This window comes from Symphodus melops, assembly GCF_947650265.1.
Source record: "Symphodus melops genome assembly, chromosome: 13".
Classification (NCBI taxonomy): Eukaryota; Metazoa; Chordata; class Actinopteri; order Labriformes; family Labridae; genus Symphodus; species Symphodus melops.
Genome location: NC_136703.1, coordinates 12,009,449 through 12,022,771, shown reverse-complemented (window position 1 = coordinate 12,022,771; position 13,323 = coordinate 12,009,449). Strand labels below are relative to the sequence as shown.

Here is a 13,323-nt window from a genome sequence, read left to right as displayed (position 1 = left end):
GGAGCAATGTGTGGTTTGGCTACGAGTTCGGCGGAAAGGTTGGGCGGCTGAAATCTGTCCATTCCTTCCTGTCACTGACAGTCTGTCGGCATGCAAAGCACTAGCTGCCATCTGCTGCTGTATAAATAGACAGAGTTGGAACAGCTGGCCCATAAGGACTGCGCCCTTTCCCACTGCTTTCTATCTGAACTACGAGCCCACCTTTAGCATTGTCATCTTTATTTGTTTTTACTATGAAGTTGCTTAAAATGCAAACGGCTTCCAGAAAAAAATCGGAATGCACATGAAATCTTTCTTAGTGACCTGTGCTTGATGAGGATTTTTGAAATGTGATGTTAGGAGCGAAGCTCTCGTCACAGATAGGCCAAAACTGCCTGCTGTCGGAGAGCTCCTGGCAGCAGCAGAGTGTGTGCACGCCGCCATCTTGGTTCCTTTCATTGCGCAAAGATATCTTTTCACCACTATCTTGCACTTACTAGGAATAAATGTCGGAGAGCCTGCGGTGACTTTTATTCCTACTGTCACCTTCATATGATTTAAAAATAAGGCTGAACATGAATGAACATGAACAAACATACTATCTAAGGTGTTGCATTTTTAATCAATGGTATCCTGAAGATTTTTTTTTTATCAAAAACTTTACAACAAAAACATTTTAAAGTTGTTGTTTTTGGGGGGGTTTTTGTCTCAATGTGGTGATCACTTAAAAAAAAAAAAAAAAAAAAAGATGGGGGGTGGTGGTTAGGCAGTTTGAAAGGGGTCTTTGTGATTGAAGGGACTGGACACATTAAGCCTTGTCATAACAGATTACCTAATGTGTTTTGCAGGCTCTGTTGTCAGTCGCGGTACCCTGCATTCAGCGCATTGTTCTGGGGTCTTCCTGTGCCACTTTTTTTTTTTTTTTTTTTTCCTGCTCTCGTCTCTGCCCAGTAGGAAGAGAAAAAAATGACGTGATCAGCCTTCTTAGTAGAAACAGAGGGGTTCGTCAGTAGGACCACAGCGCCTTCAATCACAGCTGAACTTGTCGCTGTGCTATACGGCTTTATTGGATGCGTAATCATTTCGTTAGAGGGAAGTTTGCTGTCGTTGGTTTGTCTGAACACACAACTGTTACGTGGAGTCTTCATTTGAAGACAAACTCGTCTGCCAGCCCCTAAGTTTCCATGGGTATTCTCAGAAGAGCTGTGTTCAGTTGATCATTTTAGAATTAAAGGCCACAAGGCATCTCCCTGACCAGACGAGAAAGTTCACTGCGTCCAAAGGGATAATCACGATACCGCATGTCGGTTTCTGTTTTGGAGCTGTTATACTGTATGAGCTGTGTTGTGGTTGCGACAGGCTCAGCTGTTTGTCGAATGTGCACAGCAGCGCTCACACTCACTACTTTTAGCCCTCAGCTTTGAGCTACATCCAGTGACAACTCTGTCACCTGTGCTGCAGCCATGGCAACCGAGCCATCACACACTCCGTTCCAAAGATACAGGACACAACAGGCAAAGAGTGTTTCTTGAAACGGGCCTCATCTAATCTATGTGCTCCCAAATAGATCTTCCATAAGTTAAATAATCTGTGCTGTGGCGTGGTTCAAACCTTCGCTTCACCTCAGCAGCTGCTTTACTTTACTCAGGATTTCTCTTTTGACAGGATTGTTGGAAAGGACTCTTGCAGTCAAGCTGTTAGCCTGTTATACAGTGAACGGCAGCATGTCAAAATAAAAGTGTGATGTTATGTATCAATAGTAACAGAGTTGTCCGGTGATGCTCTTCCAAACAATAAAAACAACGGGGTTAAAAGGCATTTTTGAAATGGTACACATGATCCTTTAAAAAAAAAAAAAACATTAGACTCCTTTGTAACTCTGTATGCTTCTAAATGAAGTTTTGGCTAAAGTGTAAGCACATAAAAGAACTGCCTTATTCTAACACACAGCAAACACTCGCGGTTTCTTTGACAGAAATGTTCTACAGCACAGAATCATGCTGGTAAGACAATATGGAGTTTCTTGAGGCTGAATGTAGTTTGAAATTCCCTCGTCTACACACCGAGGCAGATGATCATTGAATTCAGTGTATTTTACTTTGCTGCATTTTTTTGTCCCACAGAATTGCGGTCAGTTTATATGATAGACGCAAGATCATAAAGTCGTACTGTTTTCATGAAATGATGAATATGTTATCATGTGATTGAGTTAAATGTAGTGTTTGAATGAGGGAAATATTCCTAACAGGACTCGCTGTGACATGTGACTCTTCTGTCTAGACGCACAGACCCTGGGGATACTTTTCACATTTGTCAGTATTGCTGACATTTGGCACATTTGGTAATTGCAATTCTGCACAGATATTATGAGTTTTTTTTTTGTTTTTTTTTAACTTTATAGTGTTTACCCAAAGCTTTATAATTACAGGTGCCCTCTCCTATTGTATATTCTGTTTTGGCTGCTAGTGATCAATGGATTATGGAGTGTATAAACAGGAAATGAATTCAGACATTTGAATTCAGTAACAAACCAGCCTGCTGTCAAACTCAGGCAAACGCACTGCGTAAGAGAGGCGCTGTGTTCAGTCCAAAAACCAAAGATGAAGCCCCCTTTGCTGTTTCGTCTGACTGCACATCATGCGCTGAAGCTGCAGGCAGTGAACACACACACACACACACACACACACACACACACACACACACACCTCTCTAAATGAACGGTGTGTGTTGCATGTTTAGCATTGTCAAGCTCATTTGAGATGAAGAGCATGTTTCTGTAAATTACTAGAAACTTCTTACACAAAATGATTTTTTTTTTATAAAGTTGAAGTCCCTGTTGTGCATGTTTGTTTGTTTGTGTGTGTGTGGTTATTTAAATTATGCAGCTTTTCATATAAGGGTCAATACTTCTCAGATTTTAAAGTCCTTTCAAAATAAAAAGGGAGTTAATATTAATCATGTTGGCATGATTCATTAGTGTTACTCTTTATGTTGTGTACATGTTGCTTGTGTAATGTTAAGTGTGTTGTCAGTTGTTGTGTTTATTTGTTTACATGTTTGTATACACATATTTATTCACATGTTTCGCACTCCCACCTTGACTGGCGACTTTCCCGCGGGAAACCCTGATGGATATGTTCGATGCCTTTATCTCCTTTCTGTGAACTCAGGCAGACATTGATCAGCTGGAAGAGCAAATCCATCAAGGTTTACTGGAAGAGAGACGCTGATATGTTCGGCCATGTTAGGCCTGTCTGTTGGTCTCAGGTGAACGGGGCTGGCTTTTAGTCCCCATCTGGTGCCCAGAGACAATCTAAGAGCCTAATTACTGACTGAGGGGCTCGCTCTGCTCTCCTGGTTGGATTATAGAGCCCGTGTTGAACACTGGAGCACAAAATGTCTGCCAGGGAAGTTCTTTATAGAGCAGGATATGGTTAGTTAACTGGTATCCAGCCTGCCTCTGAAACGGAGAGCTCGGGTGAAGGGTCAGCATCCAATCACACCAATACTCTGCTGAACAGGAAACAAGAGGGTAACACTGTGACGATTTGTACAAAGAAAAATGTAAACTACCAAGTACCCAGAGACAACAGTTTTATCTGCAAAATCTGAAAAGTACAAACAGAAGGACAATATCATCAAAGATGAACTACTACTACTGTAGGGTTCCTGCGCTGAGGGCGCTCTCCCACCCCCTTGTTTGTAGTCAACCAGTTTCAACCAAATAAAGGTATAGTATTAAATCTTATAGTGTATTATTTAAAGTATAGATTCTGAGGTTAAGTTGCAGTTATATGATCTGTGGTACCAATGATAGCGACTGAATAATGTAATGGTAGGTTAGATAGAGTTGGACTCATGAAGTCCTTTCTCCTGAGCCTAAAGTCAACCAAACAATATATAAAAACAAAAAAAAAATCCTTTCAAATCCTATATGATTGATCCTATATATGATATATGATCCTATCATTTATTAAATTACACCTGAATATGTCAATTAAGCTCAACTTTGATTTTTGGTCTTCTGACTTCAGATGTGCTTTAGTGCTAAGAAATGTTTGTCATTTGTTCTTCACAATATTTCTGTTATTGAATATTTAATTTAAAAAGTATTGAAGTAAAATTTTCCGATACTATAAATTGTTTCTGTACTTGTCATGGAGTCGGACATGTTAAGTAGCTTAATGTTTGAGATACTAATCCTCAAGCTTTTCTCACTAGGCTTTACATGTCTACAGGATTAGACCCTTCAATTCACTCTTTCATTCATTCCTAATTGACCATTAATCTGCGTTTAAACAACGGCGGATTTCTCCACAGCAGCGATAAGGGATGCTCGAGGAGATGAGGCACAGAATGCAATGTGCCGCATCCTCCCCTTCTGTGCCAAGTTGAGGTTGTTATGGCAACCAGAATCTAGTCCTACACCTGTTGCCATGGTTGAGAAAGTCAGGGTGATGACGTTTTTCTCGGGAGCAGGACGTGTCTGCCATTTTAAGTCTAAAATGTTTCTCTTGTGGGAATGTGAACTATAAATGGAAAGCAGAGGAACTCCTTATTGACATCTTTGTTAGCTGGCAGTTCATCAACACCAGCACTCACACTGATTTGATATTTAACGGTGATTTACAGGGGCAGGTTTGCAAAGTTGTTTAAGTGACGCATTCAGTTGAGACAAAATATGAGTCATGCTTGAACATGTGCGTTCATATCCATCTGATGAACTGAATCTCTCATAGTAGTAGTGGTGGGCCTGATGCATGGTGTGTTTTTAATGTTGCTTTTTGCTGAAACGCACTGATGACAGTATGCTGTGGGAAAGTGTAACACAGGTGCTGGTATTGATACCAGTTTACATCCAAATGTAAATAGTTTGAATTAAAATTCCCCTCCTCTTCAACATTAAGATGTAACGGCTTGAAATATGTTTCACAACTCATCAGGTGTGTATGTCAAAGTACAAATAATGTGAAATTAAATTAAATTGCATGAAACCATTACAGACCTTGTTCTGCATCTTTGCCTTTAAAATGCATACTGTATATACTCCTGCATGAGAGACACTAATGTACTGATGACGCTATGTGTTTTGATAAACAAGGAGTGGACAATAGAATGAGACTTTCAGGCCACACTGAGCACGATTCAACCTGAGGAATTGTAGTCTGTAGAGAACTTTGCTGTTCTTGAATACATTTTTAAACCATCGAGATCCATCTATTGTGCTTATAAGAACCCATGTCCCAACATACAAGCTGTCAGATGAAGACGTTACAAAGCTCAAAACACTGTACTTTAAGTTAGAACACAGTTTGTGATTCCTGATTTTTCACACTCAGCCCTCCATCTAAAGCCCCACACGGGGTTTTTACTGCTAAGTCGCCTCATTGACTCTGCGTGACTCTGAGTCAGGCTGACCTTTCATGAAAAGCCATGGTAGATTGTTTCAGGGAAAAGGACTCGGAGTGCTGGTAACTTAAATCCCCCTTCGTTTGTTTATACCCTGGCTCCATTTTCCCTTTGGAGGCAGGTCAAAGGTGATATTGGGCTGTATTTAGCCACCTGTCTTGCTGTATCCTCTTCCAGTGCCCAATATGGAAGCCTCTCCTTTGACTCTTCACCTTAACCTGTATGAAGCGTGTATCTGCTATAAACACACGTGTTGTTACCTGTCCTATGCTTTAGCTGCCTGCGTTCTGTTGCAGCTGCTGATGCTACAATAAAACGTGAAGCAGTTCTGGCTTTCAGAGGACACACTCTGCTTTTCTCTCAACATGTGACCTGTGGAGGGCGATATGCAATCCCCGTCTCTCCTCATCATCTCTGCATTATTAATAAGTGTGCTGAGATCCTCCGAACGCATTAGGCACACAGTTGGTGACATCTTTATGCAAAAGCCTCTTGAGCACTCTCAAGCCAAAGAGTCAGACCCGTAATGAATTTGCCTTTTAGTCAAATTCCTGTAGTCACAAAGCGAAGTGTACTGCTTTGTGGTGCATGGTTGACATTGCTAAGAAAGTATAAATTCTCTAGATGTACAGATTATGTCATTCTTCCGAAAAAGATACATTTTTCTTTGGTTCTGCCCTTGGTTTCTATTGTTGCTGTGTTTGTCTTGTTGCTAGGGCCTTCCGTACACTAGTTTCTAGTCTTCCCCCCCCCCCCCCACCCTTCTTTTAATGCTCCTTTCTCTTCAGCTCTCCCCTCATTGCTGACGGTAGAGCTGTGCATTTGTCGGTGCAGCCTGAGCTGACACGAAAGCGGCTTTGGTCAATGAAAGTGCAGTTTGTCTCAGAGGGAGATTTAATGGACGACTGGTGTTAAAAACATCTACAAGTATCCTTTAGTAGATTCTTAGTCTCCTCCTCTCTTTCCGTCACATGTCGTGTGCACAGTGTGGAAAGCTTTACCACAGCTCCCCGGGGTGCCAGCGAGCATGGCTGAGAGGGATGACATGCCAGGCGTGGCTGCAGATTCTTGTTCATTAAGAAATGTCTGTGTGACCATGAAGAATGATTGGGTGGTGCAGAAGTATTGTGTCGTCATTCCTTTTGCGGGTAGAACAGATGACTGTGTTAGTACTTTAACAATGGTTTGTGTGTGTTTAGTTGGCTTATCAGTGTGTATTAAATGAATACAGACACAAACTGTGTTTGGAAAAACTCCACACAGAAGTTAAAGTTTCTAAAAAAGGTGATGGCCCATAATCAGTCACTAGTTCACATGACTTTCAGTCCTAAATATGTCACTGTAAGAACTATGATTGAGAAAAGGGATCTTGGAAGACCAACTATTTCCATGCTAGGGTTGAAAAATAAAGCTGTTCGAATAAAAAGTTCCAGTTAGACTGTTTTATATAGAGCATTTTTCTTTCTATATAATTGTATTTTAATTATCACATGCAGGAATAAAGGGCTGAAATGACACATAGATTGAGCCAAACTATAATGAACTACATGACTAATTGTTATCTTTGTCTACAGCGATTGCCAACCCTAAAGCACCAAAAGAACCATTAAAGACCTTCAGTTTTGATTACTCCTACTGGTCGCACACTACGGTAAGGTGAACGTAAAGTAAAACAATATATTTTGTACGTTTTTAAATACTGGAGCTTTATGAATATTATATTTATATAACAATATACCTCTCTGTCTCTCCACAGCCGGAAGACCCCAGCTTTGCATCACAGAACCTTGTGTACAATGACATTGGCAAGGAAATGCTACAGCATGCTTTTGAGGGATACAATGTCTGCATTTTTGCCTATGGCCAGACAGGAGCTGGCAAATCCTACACCATGATGGGCCGACAGGAGGAGGGACAAGAAGGAATCATTCCCATGGTATGTTCAATGATACACCTTTCGGATTTAACAAACTTATTTCCCACTGTTCAACGCCACCTGTTCACTTAGACTCCTAGATTTTTAAAGCTTCTTTGAAACACAGCGAGGCACTTTGAAGACGTGTGTAGCAGTTCTTAAATCATTCCCTATCGAAAAATGTTCTTCCTTTTATCCACCATGTGTATTCTTAATACATATAAAAACATTTAGTTTAACTTCTTTGGTGTTGACAAAAAAAGTCTAAATATAGTCATACCTGAAATATTTTCTCTATACATATTCACTAAAATGCAGAAAAGAAAAAAAAACAATGTCGTCTATGGTAAACGCATCATTTTGTGCTGTATATTTAAATGATTTTTAAGTGTTTAATCTGCTTATGTTCTTTTTGCACATTGATCTGCTAAAAATATGTCGGTCCACAGATCCTATTAATCCCCACACTTACCCCTTCACATGCCTTTAATTGCACTAAACATCTTCTTTCTCTGCCTCTCAGCTCTGTGAAGATCTATTTGAGAAAATCAATGAGGAAGGCAACAAAGAGGAGCTCTCCTACTCTGTGGAGGTGAGTCTCAGGCTGCATTGGCATTTGTAATCCTTGTTCTTAGCCCTCACCTCGGACTCTTTTGTTGCCTTGTCTTTAATGATACCGATACTAGCCTTTTCCTGGCAGCGTGTCTGCTCAAAGTCAGCCATCAGTCAAACAAATTGACTGAGTCTTCAGAGACTCTTGATGTCCTTAGCCTACTGTACACTTCTTTCAAATTGAAAACAAATGTACATCTCATGAAAGCAAATGTTGATTAAGGTAAAACCTGAAAAGACTATGTACATACATTCTTAAGACCTTCAATATGATGAGAAAAGCTTTGATTATATTTCTAGGTCAGCTACATGGAGATTTACTGTGAGCGGGTGCGAGATTTGCTCAACCCTAAAAACAAAGGAAATCTACGAGTGCGAGAACACCCACTTCTGGGCCCATACGTGGAAGACCTATCCAAGCTCGCTGTCACCTCCTACACAGACATCGCTGACCTGATGGATGCAGGCAACAAGGCCAGGTAAGCCCAGCCTCGGTGTCACACACAGGCAAAGAGAGGAATATTAGAAGTCGCAATAGCTTTAAGGATATGATAACCAACGTTCTTAGAGGGATGACATAATTGAGGCTGAATTTTTTTGGGGCCTGCTTGGAATGATTATGGAGCAGGAAATCAGGAAATAAAGCTGTAGATCATAAACCAGACCAAGTTATAAGCTGTAGGACAGAACATTCCTTTTGGTTTTAGATGTGATAAAACAAGAATAGTTCCAGTTTAAAAAAAAAAAATGTCTTCCTTACTAAATCTAAGTTAGTAAGTCTTTGAAATGAAGCCAAGCGATGGATATGTGTGATTTTTGTTTTTTTGTTTTTTTGTTTTTTTCTCTCGTGAGTGTCACGAGTGCTCCTGTGGTAAAGAGTGAACTCTGTCTTAATCTTCCTGTGCTGACTCAGAAAGCTTATTTCTAGAACATGGCGTGAACAGCCCCATCTCCCTTGTGGCTGTCCCTCTGAGTGCGCCTTGTGTATTTGTATTTGGTGTCCTCACAGCAGTGATTTAGGCAGAAATGGGAAAACAGGGGGTGCAAAAAAAAATACAGGGGGTGCAAATTTTTTTCAGTGTCACTAACGGCGGCGCGGCGGTTATGTGCTCCCTAACACACTAGTTTTGAAGAAAACTGAATAAGTCTCTAAATGGTGCATTCTGTTCAATAAGATGCATTGTTACACGTTTTAGTTTTCACATTTTAGTTTTCCCAAGCTTCATAATGTTGATTTACTGTACAGCCCCTACCCTGACACACCCCATCATCATTTGACTGCAACTCACTTGGTTCATGTTGTCTAAGCCCTTTGTTGGCCCACTACTTCTATCTGCACTTTCTTTAAAAAACAAACAACAAACACATAAATTCATAATATTACATGTGTCATCCAGTAATAATAGATCCCTAGACCTTGATAAGTCAATCATCTGGAGCTAAACCCTGCAGTCCGTTGATTGGTTGAAAGAGTCATCACTTCCTGTGTTACGTTGGTAAACAAAACTCCACCGTGTTTAAACCATTGACTGTAACACAGCTGATTGTTTACGTGTGTATTTCTCCTCGCCGCACACAGCCTTCTCTGAAACAAAGCTGGATTGAGTTCTTGTAATAAACAGTCACATGCCAATGACAAAGTGGATGAACTGCTGGATGTTTCCAGCGTTGGTTTTGTTTATGTAGCGTTTTTCTCTTTTGTTGGATTTATTAGTTAGCGGATAGCTGTTAGCGGTTAGCTGCTACCATCTGACGCTATTTACATAGCGGCTATCGTTATCCTGACATTCCGCCTACCAAATAGGGCACGGGTGGCACCGTACAGAAACCCGTGTAGTAAGCACGTCTATTAAATGTAGATTTTTGCACGGCCTAGGTCAAGCCGTGCAAAAATTTCAAGGCCGTGTTTTTTTAAAATAGGCCGTGCAAAAAGCGGCTTCGCGGCAGGCTACCTAAATCAGTGCCTCACAGTATTATCCTCCTACGCCGTACAAAGTAATCCTTTAGACTCAATTCACTCTAATAGGCATAATACCCACTGATGATAGCACCACCAGCTAAGGCTATGAGTGTGGAATTAAACTGAAGGAATCACTTCCACTCCTCACAATAAGTAATGAATATTGTTATTTACATCAGTGTTTTTCCTATTTGGTCTGAATTTTAATGAAATAAGTTCACTTTGATATAACTGTTAATGAATGAAAAGAACCATTTTTATTAGTGCAATATTTATTACCCAAATAATTAAGACAATAACAAAGATAGCCCCAAATCACCAAAATTGACAAAGTCAGTAGCGGGTGTTTCCACCATTTGCCACAATGACAGCTTGACAGCGACGTCTCATGCTCCTAACTGGCCTCATGATGATGTTCTGAGGCAATGCATTCCACTCCTCCACAAGTGCTACACGCAGTACTGTCAGGTCACGTGCAGGTGGGGTATGAGCATCCAGTCAGACGTGCCCTATGAGGTTCATTTCTGGCCACACCATATGAGGCACTCTGACTTCCTGAAGTCGAGCTTTGACTATTTTGGCACGATGTGGTGGAGCATTATCATCCATAAACAGAAAGTTTGGCGGGGTGCTGGTGGGTTTTGTGATGTAAGAACGTGCAGTGACTAAGCCATCTACAATCACCTAATCTGTTTTTGCGTTTGACTGGTGATGCCTGTCCAGACCGTTGCACTTCTGTTACATCCACACCGTTTCTGTTGTCCCTAACCATGACTGTACGTGTTATCCTACAGAACTGTGGCCGCCACCAACATGAACGAGACCAGCAGCAGGTCACATGCGGTTTTCACCATCGTCTTCACACAGAAGAAACATGACAGCGAAACAGACCTCTCCACAGAAAAGGTCAGAAGACCCTGAACAGACGGGGGCGCCTCTTAAGCTTTCACACTCACAGTTGATTAACTTGTGGTTGACTCTGGTAGAGAACTGTTGATTATTGCTTCTCTTCATTCTGGTTGAATTCTTTTGTAAACGCTTTTTAGCTAATTGTCCTCAACAGGCCGTTCAGTTAGTTACAGTAGAAAAAGGAAAACGAAAGAGAGGCATTTTAGGCTTGACTCTTGGCATTTCCTCTGACTGCTGAGGGACAAAGACCACTGTGTATTTGTGAACACAATACTTATTGTGTTAAACTGCTCGATCAGTTTCCCTGCCAAGCTGCTGCATCTCACCAGACAGAAATCCTTTCATGTTTGGGATAGTTTTAACTGCTAACTATTTGACTATTTCTGTAGACATCATCGTTCTTTGTGTGTTTGTGAGTGAGTGCTGGCACTGTTCCAGTATTCTGACTTTCTTCGTTTGTTATCGTTGGAAATGTAAATTATTCATAGCCTTGTTGCATCTCAAAATTGCATTAACCTCCTCTCCAGGTCAGCAAAATTAGTCTGGTAGACTTGGCCGGGAGTGAACGAGCAGATTCCACTGGAGCTAAAGGTACCAGGCTAAAGGTAAGACATCACGTCCTCACAGATAACCTGTCAGTAGTATTAAATACTGTTAATTAGTATAACATTGATGGACATATCATGTTTTATTGATGTATGTTTGCAGGAGGGGGCAAATATCAACAAATCTCTGACCACATTAGGAAAGGTTATCTCTGCCTTGGCTGAAGTGGTGAGTGTTTCTGTTTCAATTTATTTTTCTCTTTTCCTTGTTGGCCTTCTCTTTTACCCTCTACTACCCTCTTGTCTTAAGGAATCAATGTTTGTCACCTGGCATGCTTTAACGTTATGCCCTGTTTTCTCTTCTCTTGTCCTTGTAATGCTTGCTTAAACAGGATAACTGTACCAGCAAGGTAAACCCTTTGACAGCTCAACCAGTAACCCTCTGAGTCCTACCACGAGGCAGATTTGACAGCCTTTTGACACGTGCAACATTGACATTGCTGCGTTGATCTGTCACTGCTGCTTTTATCACTTCAGTGCTCAAAATGAACAATTCATGCAGCTCATCAAAAAAAAAGCGAGTCAAATCAGGCCTTCTACGCATTTTAACTGCCTCTTTCACTTCATTTCATGAGGGCTGGTACATCATAGACCAGTTTGAACTGCCATCCTAAACTGTCACTTTTAAATTAATACAGTGACTCTTACTTGAAATGACTGTGTCTTTCCACCCTCTTGATTAATGTTTGTTCATTGCAGAGCAAGAAGAAGAAGAAGAGTGATTTCATCCCGTACAGAGACTCTGTCCTGACATGGCTACTGAGGGAAAACCTCGGTGAGAACATTAATTGAACCTAATTATCCTGCTGTACTGGTGGGATGTAGTGGGATTTGTCTGTAACCTATGTGGCAAAATCTTATTTATACCCTATCTGAAAAAAACGGAGACATCTGTCCCAAGAAGGGGAGGGTTAAAAAAAGAGGCTGGTGCTCTACGGTACATTACTCTCAGCCTATTTTAGAAGAAAACTGTCAGCAGACTGTTTCAACTAAACTAGACAAGCACACAAACCTGATGACTTCAGACATGGAGGACAGTGTATAGCCATACCTAGCTTACACATGTCCTTCATGTTTATTCTAATGAAATTGTGGTTTAACAATAATAAAATGAATTGGGTATTCAGCCCTTCTTTCTTCTTCAGTATTGTTTTATCTTTGGGGTTTTTTAATGCATGCTATACTGTAAATTATGTCTTATTTAGATTTTCTGGGATATGATGGAAATATGGCTTTTCATCTGTATTGTGTTTTTTCTTATCAGGTGGAAACTCGAGAACAGCCATGGTAGCTGCCCTCAGTCCTGCAGATATAAACTATGATGAAACTCTCAGCACTCTCCGGTAAGCTCTTCCAACTGGACATAGATTACAATGTTCAAAATAATTCCTAAAAATTGATTTAATTTGATCATATACTTTGGTTCATACTATTGTTTTTTTCTTTGTTTTTGTTTAGCTACGCTGACCGAGCCAAAAACATCAAGTGCAATGCTGTCATCAATGAAGATCCCAACAATAAGTTGGTGCGTGATCTGAAGGATGAAGTGTCTCGACTGAAGGAACTTCTCCGCGCACAGGGCCTGGGAGACATCCTGGACAGTGAGTCTGGTGCTTTCACAGCAGACAATATCTGCAGCCCAACAGCCACTTTAACTTTCTCTCTCAACAAAAGCTGGCAACATCTTCTTTCTACTTCACCGTGTCATTGCTTTAAGTCATCCCACTTGTTTTCATTCCTGTGCTGCTCTGGTGCCTAGAACAAAATCAAAAAGACGTAACACAGCTTTTAGATCCATATATATTTGCCAGGATAATGCTTTATTATGCCTCTTAAGGAGTCCAATGTGTAGTGTGTATTATATGTTATAATTTAAGTTATAACATTCAATTAATGACAATTTATTTGGTCCCATAAGCGGATAATGACCAACG

General features: G+C 40.7%; 1 protein-coding gene across 13 annotated transcripts in view; it reads left to right on the top strand.

The window, feature by feature from the left end:
* Positions 1-13,323, top strand: part of kif1b (kinesin family member 1B) — a 53,719-nt gene that overhangs the window by 10,099 nt on the left and 30,297 nt on the right. For 10 of the 13 annotated variants that reach the window (XM_079359608.1, XM_079359615.1, XM_079359614.1 and 7 more), the window contains exons 3-13: positions 6,963-7,039; positions 7,145-7,324; positions 7,827-7,895; positions 8,216-8,394; positions 10,670-10,781; positions 11,312-11,389; positions 11,493-11,558; positions 11,722-11,739; positions 12,089-12,164; positions 12,654-12,732; positions 12,848-12,990. In XM_079359608.1, the coding sequence (XP_079215734.1) occupies positions 6,963-7,039; positions 7,145-7,324; positions 7,827-7,895; positions 8,216-8,394; positions 10,670-10,781; positions 11,312-11,389; positions 11,493-11,558; positions 11,722-11,739; positions 12,089-12,164; positions 12,654-12,732; positions 12,848-12,990 (1,077 nt within the window). The remainder of the gene's footprint in view (positions 1-6,962; positions 7,040-7,144; positions 7,325-7,826; positions 7,896-8,215; positions 8,395-10,669; positions 10,782-11,311; positions 11,390-11,492; positions 11,559-11,721; positions 11,740-12,088; positions 12,165-12,653; positions 12,733-12,847; positions 12,991-13,323) is intronic. The other 3 variants (XM_079359604.1, XM_079359610.1, XM_079359607.1) reach the window with 1 other exon arrangement.